At 36.3% G+C, this 18,300-nt stretch overlaps 1 protein-coding gene across 1 annotated transcript; it reads right to left on the bottom strand.

Annotated features, from left to right (window-relative positions):
* Positions 1–1,787: 1,787 nt before the first annotated feature.
* On the bottom strand, positions 1,788–2,354 carry LOC113281250 (dirigent protein 2-like). The gene has a single exon (XM_026529979.1). The coding sequence runs from the start codon at positions 2,352–2,354 to the stop codon at positions 1,788–1,790; it is 567 nt and encodes a 188-aa protein (XP_026385764.1).
* Positions 2,355–18,300: the final 15,946 nt, after the last annotated feature.

Here is an 18,300-nt window from a genome sequence, read left to right as displayed (position 1 = left end):
CATAGTGCAGTAACCACCATAGCTCCCTACACCTGCCATTTAAGACATTCCATTCCCAAGCATTGAAAAGCTTTAGAATTGTACTTGGTACAGGCCATGAAATATGAAATGCCTTTATGAAATAATCCCAGAATTCAAAGGTTGTTGAACAATAAATGAATAAGTGATCTGCATATTCTTCCACCAAGTTACACATTACACAAGCTGCATTGTCAATTTCAACCCCTCTGTGTCGAAGCACATCTCTTATTGGCAAAAAGTTATTGAACACTGCCCACATTAAGAAATTGACCTTTGAAGGAATTTTGTTCTTCCACAAGTACTTACTAAAAGTGCAATCTTTCATACAGGCGTTTGTAGAAAAGTTGTCGCCAAAAAGATTAACTGCATCCTCGCCATAAACCAACTCTGGAACTGCACCCAAGTTTCTTCTTAAATGTTCCCACTCCAACTATTCATTTGCATTTAAAGTGTGATTAAACACACCAAGCCAACTTCCTTCACGAATCATATCAGCAATAGAAGCTTGTTTGTTATCACAAGCTTTGAAGATAACAGGAAATAGATCTTTGAGACACCCATTCACCCGCCATTTGTCATACCAGAATCGAATTCCCTTGCCGTTTTTCAGCTGAAAAGTCATAAAATCTTGAATTTCTGTAACTAGTCTTGAAACATTCCTCCAAAAGAGTATTTTACCAGAATGATAGAAACCTCAGGTGTTGCAAGATAGGTACGGAGAGCTGTCTCCAACATCATGTATAGACCTTTGAGAGTTCTGCTGATTAATATCATGTTCAAACCCATTTACAAACCTTATATAACTTAGTAAACTTCTTAAGTTTGGACCTTTCCAATTAAAATTATCTAGACGAGTAGTGCAGGAATGTAAATTAGTGAAGCTGACTGTCGTAATATTCTGATCCTTGGTGATTTTGATCAGCTTTCCCAGGATAAAAGACACTGCTTCAAAATTTCCATCCTTCATTCGATGGTAACCCAGGTTGAATTTTCCTTGGACTTCGAATTTATACTCCTCTCCTATCTCCTTCAGAGTTGCATCATCTTCTGCTTGGAAGTTTATATTTTCTCTCTGCAATACTAAGTGGCCTCGTTTTTATATTTTGTTTAATATATAAAATTAAAAGATAAATGCAAGCAGGGTTTAATCCTCGCTTTTCAGTATTTTTTGGCGAGGTTTTAATCCTCGCTCTTTTTTATAGGTTCCCTCCACCATTCCTCGTATTCCAGAGAGAATGGGAACCGTAGTTACATCCACGGTTTTCTGTCGCAATCATCCCACACCTTTCACCCATAAAACTTGGCCTAAGAGTGGTATGGAAAAATTAGGATGAGATGAAGGTGGTGGGGGTGGAGGTTGCTTAGAATCGTTTTTTTTATATTGTGGTCAACTGGTGGGTGTATTTTTCCAATCCGGATTTTAAATTTCTTATGTAAACAATACCAATAACGCGTTGCTATGAGAACCATACACCATACAAGAAATGAAAAGAGAAGGAATAATCGCAAACAACAAAGGATACAACACTGGATACCACGATTTATTAAGAGGATACCAGTCCTACTAAGTGTTGATATCATTTTATCGATCCAACGATCAGGATCGGTGGGATTTTTTTGTCCTATATAAAACGGTATCAACACTTAGTAGAACTGATAGCCCCTTTATAAATCGTGTTGGATAGACAAATTAGACATTTTCATGTCAAGAGACTCGAGACTACCAAACCTAACTTTTATAATACTCGTATTATTCAAAGTTTGATTCAATAGTGAACAATAGTACAACTGTACTCCACAGTAGCATTTTTACCATTAGCCCAGTATGGCTTAGCAGTTATAAACCCACGGGCATATTGAAAATATCCGGTTCCACCAACGATCGCAAATTCCCGTTCTTTATGAGTGATCGGATTCCTGGTAAACACACTGATGGTTGAACCATTAAACTTCTTGTTACCTACGAAAACAAGACTTATGCCCATAATCAAAGACGACTCATTCATTCCAGAAGTTCCATATAAGCCTTGAGCTCGAACGACAAGTCTAGAATTTGGGTCTGGTCCTTCACTCAATGGGTCATCCGTCATGTACAATTCCCCGAACCTTGTTGCAGAACTGTTACTCCCCGGCGCTTCAGCAATCTTGACAGCCGTTGGATTTCCCGTGTCGTGGAAGTAAAAATGTAACTTTGTCATCTTTTCCGTACCCATTTTGTATGGAACAGTCTCACTCCACCAATTTTCATTCTGATCAGCTTTTGAATGTGCCATGGATAAAACCATAACACCAACAAGAAATAACAAACATTCACCCATTTGATGATCTTTCATTCTTTCTCGAGCTTTCTCTTGAACAATTCTCTTCGCAGTCTCAAATCTCTTGAATGATCAAGTAGTTAAATAGCTGGTGGATGAACACTGAGGGACAGACAACTATTGATAAAGACTTGTAGCATCATTCGAAAAAGTCAGACTCAATGAGTTGAGAAAAAAATGGTGCAATCGAGTACAATGTGGGAGTTGACCTTAATTTAGAAATGTAGTAACGGACCGTCACGGACTCACAGCCTTACCGGGGAAATTTCTTAATTGCGTATGCCTTGGGATATTCCATTATGCAAATAATTTGCTCATACTATATTTACATGATTATAGTCTAATGGAGTCAATTTATCTGATTTAATGATTTGCATATATAGTGTTTTTTTTAATAATTTTGTAATTAAATTTCACGTTAAACTCCAAACCGCAAATTGTGAAGATATACAATTCCAAAACCGCTCCATCCATGTCACAGCATTGCAACTTACAAAAGAAAGAAAGATGCAGTATCAGTAAGTACACAAAGCATTGCAACTTGCAGAAGAGAAAACAGCAGCAAATGAATGATATGAGGTGAATAAATGTAAGTCTGCAAAATCAACTGCTACGAAGAAATAATTCATGAAAGTTTCGGATCGATCTTCGGGAAGCCGATAGCCAAATTAATATTTCTGACTTTTATTATCCAACATTCGAATTAATAGTGAACAATGGTACAATTAATATTCGACAATAGCATTTTTAGTAGTAGACGCGTATGTCTTTGCAGTCACAAACCCACCGGAGATTTTTTTTTCTTTTTTTTTTAATAATCAAAGGCCTTCAAAAAGGCTAATGGTCCTCCTCAATTGTTGGTAGAAGCCAAACAAAAGGGACAAACCAGTATATAGTAGAATTGTTTTTCTTAGCCCACAAAGCAAGTTCATGAGCTACAAAGTTATAATAACGAGGTTGAAAGCTAAAAACACAGGCAACTAACTTAGAAGAGAAAAAATGAATATCCTTAAATATAGCATCCGTACGCGAATCCCCTTAGAATTTCCCAGCTGAAAATTGGTCGATGAGAGATTTCGCATCACTTTCAATGATGATATGAGTTAATTGTTGCTCCAAGGATTTCTTCAGTACTGCCCAGATGGCTCTTGCTTCAGCAGAATGTACTTCAAAGACTAAGGACGCACAAAAGGTTGCTTTTCTTGAGAAATCTCGCATCACATACCCTGCACCACTTGCTCCAGAAATATCATCAAAGGCACCATCAGTATTACATTTAATCCGACCAAAAGAAGGGGGAATCCATTTATCACAAATACTGACAAAAGTAGTAGTAGAAACAGTCAAATTAGTTTTTCTAGTGAGAAGCATAGCTCTAGCTCTAGCTAGGACACTAGTATGGTTTTCAGAAATATTTTGGAAGATGAAATTGTTTCTACTAATCCAAAGAGACCATAAGATAGCAACAAAAAGACTTTGATCTTCATCAGGGAGTTTAGACTGAGGGTCAGTTAACAAAAAAAGAAGCCAATCAATGAAGGACTTGTTTTGAAAAAATTGGGTGTTTATGTTGAAATCAGAGATGAACCAGACTCTGCTAGCAAAGGGAAAAAGGACCAAAGCATGCATAATAGTTTCATAAGGATCAGTACACCTAGGAAAATCCACACTATGCATAGGCATTCTTATGTGAAGGATTGTTCTGGAAGGCAAAGCATTTCTAGCTGCTCTCCAAATAAAAACTTGAATTCCGTAAGGAACTCTGACTTTCCAGATACGCTTCCAAAGATTTTTAGAAAGGGAGGGCCTAAGACCTCTGAGTCCCATGTAGGCAGATTTAGAAGAAAACTTGTCATTCTTTGAAAGATCTCAAGCCCTCCTATCAGGAGTGCAAAGCTGGCTTAAGGGAATTGTGATAATCTTATGAATAGAAGCATTATCAAAGTGGATGTTAAGTCTAGACACATCACAACTAAAGTAGGTATCAATTTTTCACACCATGGGTCAATAAATTGACCATCCCCAACTATCCAAGAAATGGAAGGCTTGAATAGTTCTTTGATGGCATGTAGACACTTCCAAGTACAATAGCACTTACCAGTGCACTTGGCATTCAAGAAATCAGTTCTAGGAAAGTAACTAGCCTTAAGAACAGTGCCCAGTAAGCAATTAGTATTTTCCAGGATTCTCCAGTCATTCGTAGCTAGCATAGCCAAATTATTTAATTCAGCCTTCCTAAAGCCCAAACCACCTTCAACTATGGGTGAGCATAAAATGTCCCAACCAAGAAGGTGCAACTTCCTATCTTTTGGGTCTAAAGTTTCACCCCACCAAAATTTGCAGAAGTGAGAGTCCATTTGTTTACAAAGATGCTTAGGAATAAGAAAGGCTCCCATTTGAAATAGGAGAATAGATTGGCCAATATGTTTAATTAGAGTAGTTCTAGCATCTTGGGACAAGAGCTTATGAAGCCATATAGAGATTCTGGCATCAACAGCTTGGAGAATAACCATATGTGTCTGGATGTTACAGTCTTGGAACATAGTAGGAGTGCCAAGCTATTTTTCTCCTAAATCCCTGCTCTGGATTTCTAAAATATTGGCCAAGGGAGCTTTTCTATGCTCAGGAATCTTCCTACTAAATAAAATACCAGATTTTTCAAAATTTATTTCTTGCCCAGAAGCCAGACAGTACTTTTGAAGATAGTCTTTACTGACTTGAAAATTTTGAGAATTAGCTTTTGAAAAAAGGAGAGAATCATCAGCAAACAAAAGATGTGTCATTTCAGGAGCATCTTTACAAACTTTGATACCTTCTAAAATCCCCTTCTTTTGAAGACTATCAATGTAAGAGGATTAAACTTCAGAGCAAATGATGTAAAGATAAAGAGACAGAGGATATCCCTGTCTCATGCCTCTTTCAGGTTAGAAGAACCCAGTTGGGCTACCATTAAGAAGGACAGAGTAGGAGACAATAGACACACACTGGTTTATGAGTTTAACCCAGTGGTTAGAGAGACCCATTTTAGTTAAAACATTTTCTAGAAAATCCCATTTTAGATTATCATAAGCCTTGGACATATCAAGTTTGATAGCAGCTATTCCTTCAGCTTTGTCATTGTGATTGACAACATATATGGCCTCATTGGCTAGCAGAATTTTATCAGAAATACTCCTCTTAGGAATAAATGAACTTTGATTTTGGGAAATTATATTGTTCATAAAGGGTTTAAGTCTATTAGCCATGGTTTTAGAAAGAATTTTCTAAATAAAGTTACAGAGCCCTATTGGCCTGTGCTGAGAAACAAGTTCAGCAATAGGAACTTTGGGGATAAGAGCAATATTAGTATGGTTAAAGACCTTAGCAATATGCCCAGTTCTGAAGCAGGTTTGTGTCATATCAATGACAGCATCTCCCACAATATCCCAGTTTTTTTGATAAAAAAGACATGTGAAGCCATCAGGTCAATGAGCTTCCCCCCCCCCCCCCCCCCATTTGGAAAACAGTATTCTAAATGTTCTCTGGAGAAAGAGGAATATTTAAGAATGTGTTATCCTCAGCAGAGAACTTAATAGGGAGATCAGCAAGAATTTCATCCTGAAACTGTTGAGGATGGGAAGAATATAGGTTTTTGAAATAGTCTATGAAAGAAGTTTCAATATATCTTTATCAGTTAGAATAGTATTCAAGGAGTTCTTAATCCATCTAATGGCATTTATTTTCCTCCTAAAGAGAGTTACTCTATGGAAATAGGGTGAATTTTTGTCACCTTCATGAACCAAACCTCCCTAGATTTATCTTTCCAATATAACTCTTCTAAGTTGTAAAGGTACTCAAGTGTGGCTTTGACTCTAGAAGTATTACTGGTATCAGTAGGATTAGAGAGTTGGAGCTCAGCTAAATCTTTCCTAATGGTAGATATATTAGTTTGAATATTACCAAAAGAAGACTTATTCCAAACTCTTAGACCTTTCTTAGTACTTTACAGTGTAGCTTTAAGCTTGTAAGCAGGGGAACCTACCACATTGACAGACCTAGAATTAGCAATAATGTTTCTGCAAGTAGGATCCTCAATCCACATAGCCATAAAATCAAAAGGTCTAGGCATACAAATATCCTCATAATTAAAACCTATATGCATTGGGAAATGATCAGAGGAGTCCCTGGGGAGATTGTTAACACAAAGTTTAGGACAAAGATCTTAAGCAGTTTGGTTTATAAGACATCTATATAGTCTTTCAAGAATTAAATCAGGACCTTGTTGCATATTGGACCAAGTGAACCTAGGTCCAGAAAAACCAGGATCATGCAAGTTAAACACAGAGAATAAGTTTCTAAGGTTTTCAAAATCAGGATCATCAACTTCTAGGCCACTATTTTTGTCTTTAGTCCCTAAGAGAGCATTAAAGCCTTCTATAAAGAAAACAGGTTCATATAAGGGAGATTAGATTGCTCGCATTGTTGTTGAAAAAGAGGGGGTCTAACAACCACACCCAATATTTCGAATAGCAATCTGTATGGACTAACTCCAATATACTTTTAAGAGAATCAACTAGACAATCAGACTCAATCTTAATAAAAGTATATCAAAGAGTTATATTTCTCTTTCTTGATTCAATACTTACTCAAGCAAATAGAAATCTGCGAGTTTAATTGAATACAAGAGAAATCACTTGAACGGTACCAAAGACCAATGTTCAAGGATCAATCAATTTCAATCAACAACCAAAGGTTGGATTTCCCAATTGATCGATTCAACGCGCAACCTGTGATATTTCAATTATATAAAAAAATATAATGTGGAAAAGAAATAACACGGACACCAGAAGTTTTGTTAATGAGGAAACCGCAAATGCAAAAAAACCCCGGGACCTAGTCCGGATTGAACACACACTGTATTAAGTTGCTACAGACACTAGCCTACTACAAACTAACTTCGGTCTGGACTGTAGTTGAACCCCAATCAATCTCACACTGATCCAAGATAAAGTTGGTCTCCTTACGTCTCTGATCCCAGCAGGATACTACGCACTTGTTTCTCTTAGATGATCTCACCCACAACTAAGAGTTGCTACGACCCAAAGTCGAAGACTTTAATAAACAATTCTGTATCACACAGAAAAGTCTACAGTAATAGATAAATCTGTCTCCCACAGAAATACCTACGAGTTTTTATTCCGTCTTTTGATAAATCAAGGTGAACAGGAATCAATTGATAACCGGGATTTATATTCCCAAAGAACATCCTAGAATTATCAATCACCTCACAATAATCTTAATCGACTAGCGAAAGAAGATATTGCGGAATCACAAACGATAAGACGAAGATGTTTGTGACTTCTTTTATATCTTGCCTATCGGAGAAATCAATCTCAAGCCAATATTACGATTGTACTTAGTACAATAGAAACAACAAGATCAGATCACACAACTACAAGAAAAGTAGTATCGGTTTGGATTTACAATCCCAATGAAGTCTTCAAGTCGTTAACCTACAGGGTCTCAATAGAAACCTAAGGTTAAAGGAGAATCGAATCTAGCTAATACAACTAGTATCACACATGAGGTGTGGGGATTAGGTTTCCCAGTTGCTCGAGTTCTCCCTTATATAGACTTTCAAATCAGGATTTGCAATCAATGTTAGCTTAGTAACAAAGCATTCAATATTCACCGTTAGATGAAAACCTGATTAGATTCAAGATAATATCTTTCAACTTTTAGATCGAAACTTAGCTTGTTACACACAAATGAAATGCATGTTTATCTAGGTTTGTGTAACCGTACCCAAACATATACATCTAGTTGGTGCAACAGTAGTTAACCAAATGGTTAGTCATATGAGCACTTTCATATCAACCATATTCTTCTTTACCACAACTAGTTCAAATGACTCAAATTAACTAGTTAGAGAGTTGTTCAATTGCTTAGATCTTTATAATAGACACAATTGAAACAAAAACGATTTGATTCACTCGAATCAATTCATGAAATTTATAGCCACGGTTTGCAAACTTTCATTCCTTAGTTTATATAAGTTTAAGTTCAGGAATAATCGTTTTTAGAAAATAACCAACTTAAGTACCCGGACTGGTACGTGGACTTATGTACCCAGAATAAGTTTGTTTTCAATTCACAAACTACATCAGAAATTCTCGGGATGAGAACCTACGACAGTTTGCGGACTGGGTACGTGGACTCTAATTCCGATTTTTCTGAGCAGCAAAGTACGCATACTTTGGTTCAAGGAATAAGGACTTATACATGTATGATTTACCACACAATGCTTATATCCAACCATGGTTATATAATCTAAACTCTCATTTCAATCATTGAAACATTCTTAGAGGGCGTTATATTGTTGTTGTTCACAAACCATTTTTCGTCAAAGCCATTTTCAAGTGATTGAAACTTAACATGACTTTCGTCACTAGTAAAGATGAAGTTGGCCAAAGCGAAAGCTTACCAACACATATTTCGAGAAATTGATAAGCGAGATAAACTCGGCTCGAAATAGCAAATGTGTATAATCAAAGTCTATATAGCAAAACGACTTTTATCTCAAGATAGGAGATAGAGTAGATAGACTTTTGAGTGATAGATAAGTTCAAGTCTCCATATACCTTTTAGTTGATGAAGTTCCACCAGTTCCTTGAATAGTTCTTCGTCTTTGTATGATGATCGCCATGGAGTATTGAGCTCAACTACACTTTCTATCCTAGTCCGAGACTTAGATATAAGTAGACTAGAAATCAAGACTTATAGTTTTGATCACTAAAATTGACAAACATGTTTGAGATAGCAACGCATGCGAGTTCGACCGAGCAGTGCTCTAACAGTTGTTCCCATAAAGCTTGTCTCAAACTACTATTATGTTCACCATACATAAAATGAATATGACAAGTCTTAGAGTGAATGATGTCAGTAGATGTAACATAGATACCCCTCATACTGGATGAAACAATGTTGAGATGAATTTCCTTATTCCAAGCAAGGGCAAGGCCACCACTTCTACCAACACTAGGGATATTAAAGGTACAAGGGAATCCCATGTTTTTTAACTTTCTTGCAGCCATATCTTTGTCAGGGTTGACATTCCTACATAGTAGACTAAGTTCCTTATTAGCAGATTTTTTTTCCAAATCCTCTAATGTTCCAAGCAATCAGATTGATGTTATTGACATGGAATTGGTTTATAGTATTATTAGCAGTATCAACTAAAGGGGTTTGGTGATGTTGATTTACCTGAGTGGTAGAGTCAGACCCACCACCAAGAGAAGCACTGGTATCATCACCACTTTGAGAAGCATTTTGGGAATAATCGATACTATAAGTAGCAGCATTGAGATGAGAGTTATTGCGGACACCATTGTTGCTTGGGGAATTGTCAGCAGGTACATTGTATCTCCCATAAGAATTAATCATAGGTTGGGTATTGAGAGAACATGTAGAAAAATCGATATCAGGTAAATCCCCCAATTTGGTAATTGGAGGACACAATTGAGCATAATAAGGTTCAGTGGTGTCATGTTCTTCAGGAATAACCACTATACTTTCCAAACTAGAATTAGCTCTTGTACGTTTCCTCAAATCAGCGATGGGGTTAATCTTTATTTTGAGATTTGCTAAAGCATCATGCTCGGTTGAATTAAGAGCTCCTCTAGTGATAATGGGGTTGGTATTTAGGACAACAATAGTCTTGAATCTTCTTGAAGAGTTGGTAGTACGAATCGGACCACTAGGAGTTGGCTCAATAACAAAAATAGAAGCTTCAACAGTAACATTTTGAGTAGTAACATGTTTAAAAATGATTGGTAAACCATTATCCAGTTGAGTCGATTGTTGTTGAACAAGACCAACATCAAAGATCTTCAGAGTAGTGAATCTGTTTACAAAGGGACCCATCTGAAAAGTATTTGATAAACCTTTATGAGTAGTATTTTCCATTCTCTGGTCAATATCCTTAGCTTTTCCTTTGTTGCACATTGTGATAGCAGGTGATTCAATTTGAGTTTCTGGCACGGTCTCAGTTTGTTGCATGATGGTATCGGTCATAGCAGTAGAGGAAGAGTCTACTTGCTTGTTTACCGTTGGAGGTGGCATCATTAGCCTTGAGACAGCGGGGAGAACATACTTGCTGCTAGAAGATGCAATTTCTTTAATTTTTTTCTGCTTTAATTTCCAAGCTGGACAGTTTTGATCTTTATGATCAAGAACACGGCATGAAGTGCATAAGTACCTTGGAACTTTGATGAATCTACATTCAATCAGAAATGGTTGAGTTCTGCCACTGGTAAAGAGGGGAATGCCTACTGGTAATGCTTTCTGCACTTGAATTCTGAGACACACCTTGACATTCTTCTTTAGCGGATGTTTACCAAAAGGATCTTCAGCTTCAATGAGTTCACCCATTTTGAAAGTAAGTTTTTGAAGATCTTCAAATTCTATACATTTATTTGGAATGTTGCATAATATAAACCATGTTATTTCTTCATCCAAGTGGAATTAATGATTTGTTGGACATCCTTCTGTTGGAACCACTTTTAACACCATTAGATAACCACAAAAAAATCAAGGTCTCTAAGAATGATTATGTTGAAATCATCTTCAGCTAAGAAACGAATAAGAACTTTGTTTCGTAATCCACTAAATGTTGTGACGGTATGAGGTTGGGCTAAAGGCCAACTATTGCATATGTAGAAAGGTATTGAGGATGTAGGAACCAATGTTTCACAGCATAAGTATCCCACCATACACCATTTCCAATTACTATCAGATTCAGCTAGAACAACTTTTTTGTCAATGAACACTGGTTCAGCAAGTGAGGATGGTAAAGTTAATTTCTCAGCCATTTGAGCAGACAAGACTTGCATATCTTGGTCTAATTTTTGAGGGTTTTCTGTAGAGTTTGAGAATTCCATCAGGTAAGAGAATTGGATATATATGAATATAGTTTGATTGAGATCAGTTTTACCGATAACTAATATAAAATAAAGTTGTAGAGAAAGGGTTTTCTTGTTGGTACTGTACTGATATTGATCACAGACAATGTGGATGGAGAAAAGGAAAGAGTGTTTTGTTTGTTTATATGTTTGAACCTTAAAAAGGGAATGAGAAGTTTGTTGACTAAAATTTGAACAGTTTTTAGGAGAAAACTGGCGTAAGGTAGTTGTTATGATACTGCAAAGACTATGTTGGGGTGGGGGTTTATCATACGAGATGTCAGTTTCGTATCCATGCTTCATGGTCACCTTCAGATTTGAGATATTCACGTGAGTTTGGTGATAAGGGAGCCAACTAAGGACAAATCCAATAATACATTGTGGTTTTCCTGGGATAAAAGAGAATGGTATAAACTTGACGTAGTTTGGGGTTGGTGGATTATTAATAGGTTTGTCTTTTTTTAGACTGACGTAGGTATGATGGTACAAACTGCCAAAGGTAATAATGGTATTAAAAATGTAGACTGGGAAATAAAGTTGGGAATGGAGGGAAATATTATGTTGTAATTGATGGTTTTGAAAGGGTTGTTGTAGATCGATTGAAGGCATAGGTTTGGTAGTAGAACTAGTAACCCATCTGTAGACATGCCCCAGACCGCAATGGTGCCTCTCAACTGATGTTGCATTCTTCTAATCTGCATAAAACATAAAATTTTAATTAGACCCCAAAAAGAAATATCAAAGTTTGGTGACCTTCCAAGACCCCCCTTAATGCCTGTTCCAAAGGAGTAATGGTAATAATAAAGATTAGGTGTTGAAAATAGGTCTTGATAGGGTAATTATGATTGTTAGGGTGAAAGGGATACGCGTGGTTTTGAATGGGCGTAGTAAACAAAGCGACATGACGGTTAACCAAGCGCCATAAATGGGATTTAATTGGAACAATTGGGTATTTAAATGGGTGTTTAGCCGAGAGATTATCATAGCCAGGGTAATTTTCTTTAGGTCTTTGCACATAAAAGAAAAGAATTAAGAGAGAAAGAAAAAATTTAAGAAATGGCTGATTAGAATCCTCCAAATGCCGGTGAGAATAGACCTCCAGTTGAACCATCATCTTCAGAATGATCAAGCCAAATCTCTTGTTCTAGGATTAAGCACAGAAGAACTTCAGAATTTGAGGACAGAAATTCAAGCAGAGATTGATTGTCGTGCGCACGAGATAATCCATCAGAGAAAAGAGCAAGAGAGGTTACGTCAGATAGAAGAAGAAGAAAGGATCGAGAACTTGTATGTCGCATGGAAGCCAGAATACTTAGAGAGGAGAAATAGAAAAGATGAGGAATGGGATGAGAAACATTCCAAATCCCCAAGTATGGGATAGTGATTCTGAGGATTCTGATGATGAAGGTTTTGAGTATGTTGTGGGGGAGATTGACACTAGTGATCTTGATTCTGATGCTGCTGAGGATCGGAGGGTAATGGAGGAGTATCATGAGCGCAGGTTGAGGAGTCGTTTTGAGTATGAACTTTCCAATCCAAAGATACTAGCAAGGACCATGCAAGAGGGTGATCCTGAAGAGAGGGATACAGAGATGCATGAAGCAGAGATTGAGGATGGGGGAACTGACGAAGATACAAAAGATGAGAGTTCTGCATCATCGAGTGATACTTCACCGACATCATCTTACAGTGATGATAGTGAGAGGTATGAAGAGGAGAGATGGGGCACTGATGAAGAAGACTTTTGGTAGTCTCTTCGCATGCGTCGGAAAGAGCTAGATTTTCGGATTTTGAATAGATTATGAAAACGATCACCAAGTTTTTTTCCTAACAGCTTTTTCGGTGCTTGATCTTGCTTATTCTCTTCTCTATTTTGTTGCAGATGTTGGTAAGTATTTTGTTTCCTTTCTCCTTTTTTCGGCCGGTTTCTTTTCTAGGTTGGTAATGAAGTTGATGTGAATAGACTTTGGAGTTCTGGGTGTGAATTTGATAAGAAGTATTATTGGTTATAGTTTTAGTTTTTTGGTGTTGAAGAAGAAATATATGGTGGTACTAGAAATGAGGAAAGCAATCCAGAGTTTTTTGATCAGGGTGAATTAAGACGTAATGATGGGTGTTTGTTTTGGAACTTTTCAAGCAGAATTTAATGAACTATTTGCTTTTGATCTGGAAGTTGTTTAATATTTCTGTTTAACTGAACTTAATGAATTGAAATTTGTATGTGAACTTCTTTTGAATGAAAAATGAACTGAAAAAACTTCCAATGATGATAACAAGGAGAAGAACTAATTGATGAATGCTAGCAATCTGTAAACTCAGAATTTGGAATTCATGGAACATGAATGAGGGAAGGGTGCTTACGTCAGGATGACAAAGTAGAGCTGCATACTTTCACCCATGGGAGAATTTAAAATATCTTGTTATGCCGATAATAACAAATTCACGGTCGGTATTAGCGAAAAATGCAGGTGTTATAGATTTATATTTATGATATATAAATAACAGCCAAAAAACGCATCAAGCGAAAAGTGCAGGTGTTATAGAGTTCTATTTATGATATATCAATAACAGTCACAACTGACTAATCAATCACGAATTTCTTTGCTAGTGAATCCTGAAAAGTGATATGTTACCGATGTCTGTTACGTGTATACTTTTCCTTTCAGCAACTCCATTTTGATGAGGAGTGTTAGTACAAGAACATAAAACCACAATCCAATATTCATCTAAACATGCACCAAATTGTCCTTTTACTAATTCAAGAGGGCCAATTTGCTTGAAAGATCTCAATATAAGAAGACAATAAATTGTCAACAGTTTCTTTAAAATGTTCAAAATAAGCAAGGTTATTTGTTCTAAGGTTCATTGGATATACCCAATTGAATCTTCTATAGTCATCTACAAATATGATATAATATCTATATCCAAAACATGAAATCTCAAATGTTGGTCCCCATGTATCATAATGCACATGTTTTAAAGGAGTAGATATAATTTTAAAAAACATATTGAAAAGCGTTTTAGGATGTTTACCTAATTGGCAGTGATAACATGGAGTATTTTTTCAGAACCAGACAACGGATACACTCTTCTTGTTGCAGATGTTTGAGAATTGAAACATAGAAATGACCAAGTATTTGATGTCAGAATGAAGTTGGTGCTTTCATGGAAGTAAATGCTTAATATAGATATTGTTACCCCATGAAAGAGACTTCCATAAAACAAAAGAAAATGAAGAAATGACCAATTCACATATTCAGGTAGAGAAAATATAATAGACGAAAATTTTGTTTCACAAGCTTACCAACTGAAAACAACTTTTGAACAATTTGTGGCGCATAAAGAACTATACTCAATTTGAAATTAAAATTAATAGTTCCTAAAGTAGAATTACTAGTGATAGAAATATGTGAAAATGCTTCATCACCATTAATCTATCTCGATCTTGACAAGGATTAGAAGAATGAAGTAATTCATAATCATTACTCATGTGAGTAGTTTTACCAGAATTTGGCAACCACTGTATAGAAGCTTCCACACTTACTTAAATATCAGAAAATAAAACATACTCATGCTTTGGAGAATCAGTGTAAGTTTCATCTTGAAGAGAGAAATCCTAACAAATACGAAAGTGATATAATACGCCTTCTCAACATTTACTAGTACTTAGAAGAATTATACCTATAAGAGTAATATTTACCTCTGAATGACCAATTCTTTTGCAAATCAAAGTATGATGAATAATCTCCAATAAAAGATAATTGATCAGAAATAGACTCATCTCAAGAAGAAACTCCATGGTGAATAAGGAATTATTCTTCTTGATACATTGAAAATGATACTTCCATAAAATTGGTCCTCAAAGAATGCCATACCTCCAGTGCAGATTTACCAGAAACTGCAAGCAGTTTGGAAAGAGTCCATCAACGTTGAAATAACTGACCACTACAAACTTATCGAGTCTTTTAAAATTTTAATAAAACTTGCATTTAACTTCTCAGAATTAGGAAAGAATTATTGAGGTTTAGTCACAGAATCTGAAAACACTAGGGGTACCAAGATTAACCACCACCTTTTTCGTAGGCAATATATATGGACTAACTCAACACAACTATGAGATTCAAAGCTCAATCAAGGAAAGTGTCTAGAGTTATCTCTCTCTCTCTCTATTGTTGTTAGAACGTTTACAGAACTGAATCCGTGAACCTAACTACAAAGAGAGTTCTGGACGGTACCAAATACCAATGCCCACTGATCAATCAAGTCTTATCCAACAAACAAGGTCGTACTTATCTACTACTGTGATTGATCAACGCACAACCTGTGATATTTCAATTATAACGATAAACAATATAATGCAGAAAAAGAAATAACACAGAAACCAAAAATTTTGTTAACGAGGAAACCGCAAATGCAGAAAAACCCCGGGACCTAGTCCAGATTTAACACCAAATTGTTTTATGCCGCTAAAGACACTAGACTATTACCAATTAACTTCGGTCTGGAATGTAGTTGATCCCGAACTCAGTCTCCCACTGATTCAGGTACAGTCGCGCTCCTTACGCCTCTTGAATCCCAGCAGAACTTTGCGCAATTGATTCCCTTAGACGGTCTCACACCAACTAAGAGTTGCTTCAACTCAATTTGTTAGAGAATTTCTCGGTCGAACTCCCATGTGTTGGTATCTCAAGCATGTTTGTCAATGTTAGTGATCAAAACTATAAGTATTGTTTCTAGTTTACTATAGCTAAGTCTCATACTAGGATAGAAAGTATAGTCGAGCTCAAGAACTCCATGGTAATCATCATACAAGACGAAGAAGGACTACTCAAGGAACTGGTGGAACTTCGTCGAATAAAAGGTATGTGGAGACTTGAACTTATCTACCACTCAAAAGTCTATCTACTCTATCTCTTATCTTGAGACGAAAGTCGTTTTGCTGTATAGACTTTGATTATACACATTTGCTATTTCGAGCCGAGTTTATCTCGCCTATCTATTTCTCAAAATATGTGTTGGTAAGCTTTCGTTTTTCCCAAGTTCATCTATACCTAGTGACGAAAGTCATGATATGTTTCAATCACTTTGAAAATTTCTTTGACGAAAAATGGTTTGTGAATAACAACTATATAACGTCCTCTAAGAATGTTTCAATGATTGAAATGAGAGTTTAGATTATATAACCAATGTTGGATATAAGCATTGTGTGGAAACACATATATGTATAAGTCCTTTTTCCTTGAACCGAAGTTTTCGAACTTTGTTGATTAAGAGAACCGGAACAAGAGCCGTGAACTCAGTCTGCGAACTCAGTCCGCGAACTGGCGGAAGTTCTCGACCCGAGAAAATCTGTTGGATTTTCGGAACTCCTTCCGGGAACATAAATCCACGAACTAAGTCTGCGAACTTAAGCTGGTTATATCTAAAGAAGATTATTTGTGAACTTATTCATATTAACTAAGGAATGTTAAATGCAAACTGTGGCTATAAAGTTCATGAACCGATTCGAGTGAATCAAACCATTTTTGCTTCGATTGTGTCTTGTGTAGTTACATAATATTTCCTTGCAATTGAACAACTCTCTAACTAGTTCATTTGAGTCATTTGAACTAGTTATGGTGAAGAAGAATATGGTTGATATGAAAGTGCTCATATGGCTAACCATTTGGTTAACTATTGTTGAACCAACAAATGTACATGCTTGGGTAGGGTTACACAAATCTAAAATCGTGCATTTCATTTGTGTGTAACAAGCTAAGTTTTCGATCCAATGGTTGAAAGATATTAGCTTGAATCTAATAAGGTTTTCATCTAACGGTGAATATTGAATGCTTTGTTACCAAGCTAAAATTGATTGCAAACCCTGATTTGAAAGACTATATAAGGGAGAACTCTAGCAACTGGGAAAACTAATCCCCACACCTCATGTGTGAAACTAGTTGTATTAGCTAGAGTTGATTCTCCTTTAACCTTAGGTTTCTTCTTGGAAATCAGGTTAACGACTTAAAGACTTCATTGGGATTGTGAAGCCAGACCAATACTACTTTCTCGTAGTTGTGTGATCTGATCTTCCATCTCCTATCGTTTTGAGTACAATCTTAACGATTGGCTTGAGATTTATATCTCCGATAGTCAAGATATAAAAGTAATCACAAACACCTTCGTCTCATCGTTTGTGATTCCACAATATCATCTTTCGCCGCGTCGATTAAGATTATTGTGAGGTGATTGATAATACTAGGTTGTTCTTTGGGAATATAAGTCCCGTTTATAAATTGGTTCATGTTCACCTTGATTTATCAAAAGACGGAACAAAAACTTGTAGGTATTTCTGTGGGAGACAGATTTATCTATTCATGTAGACTTTTTTGTGTAATACAGATTTGTTTATTAAAGTCTTCGACTTTGGGTCGTAGAAATTCTTAGTTGTAAGTGAGATCAGCTAAGGGAATCAAGTGCGTAGTATCCTGTTGGGATCAGAGACGTAGGAGCATAACTGTACCTTGGATCAGTGTGAGATTGATTGGGGTTCAACTACAGTCCAGACCGAAGTTAGTTTGTAGTAGGCTAGTATCTGTAGCGGCTTAATACAGTGTGTGTTAAATCTGGACTAGGTCCCGGTGTTTTTCTGCATTTGCGTTTTCCTCGTTAACAAAATTCTGGTGTCTGTGTCATTTCTATTCCGCATTATATTTTTTTATATAATTGAAATATCACAGGTTGTGCGTTTGAATCAATCAATTGGAAATCCGACCTTTAGTTGTTGATTGAAATTGATTGATACTTGAACATTGGTCTTTGGTATCGTTCAAGTGATTTCTCTTGTATTCAATTAGACTCGCAGATTTCTATTTTCTTGAGAAAGAATTGAATCAAGAAAGAGAAATATAACTCTTTGATATACTTTATTAAGATTGAGTCTAGTTTATTCTCTTGAAAGTATATTGGAGTTTGTCCATACATATTGCAAGCGAAATATTGGGTGTGGTTGTTGTACCCCTGCTTTTTCAATTGTTATCAGA

The sequence above is a fragment of the Papaver somniferum genome, chromosome 1 (assembly GCF_003573695.1).
Source record: "Papaver somniferum cultivar HN1 chromosome 1, ASM357369v1, whole genome shotgun sequence".
NCBI lineage: Eukaryota > Viridiplantae > Streptophyta > Magnoliopsida > Ranunculales > Papaveraceae > Papaver > Papaver somniferum.
This window is presented reverse-complemented; position numbering and strand designations above follow the sequence as displayed.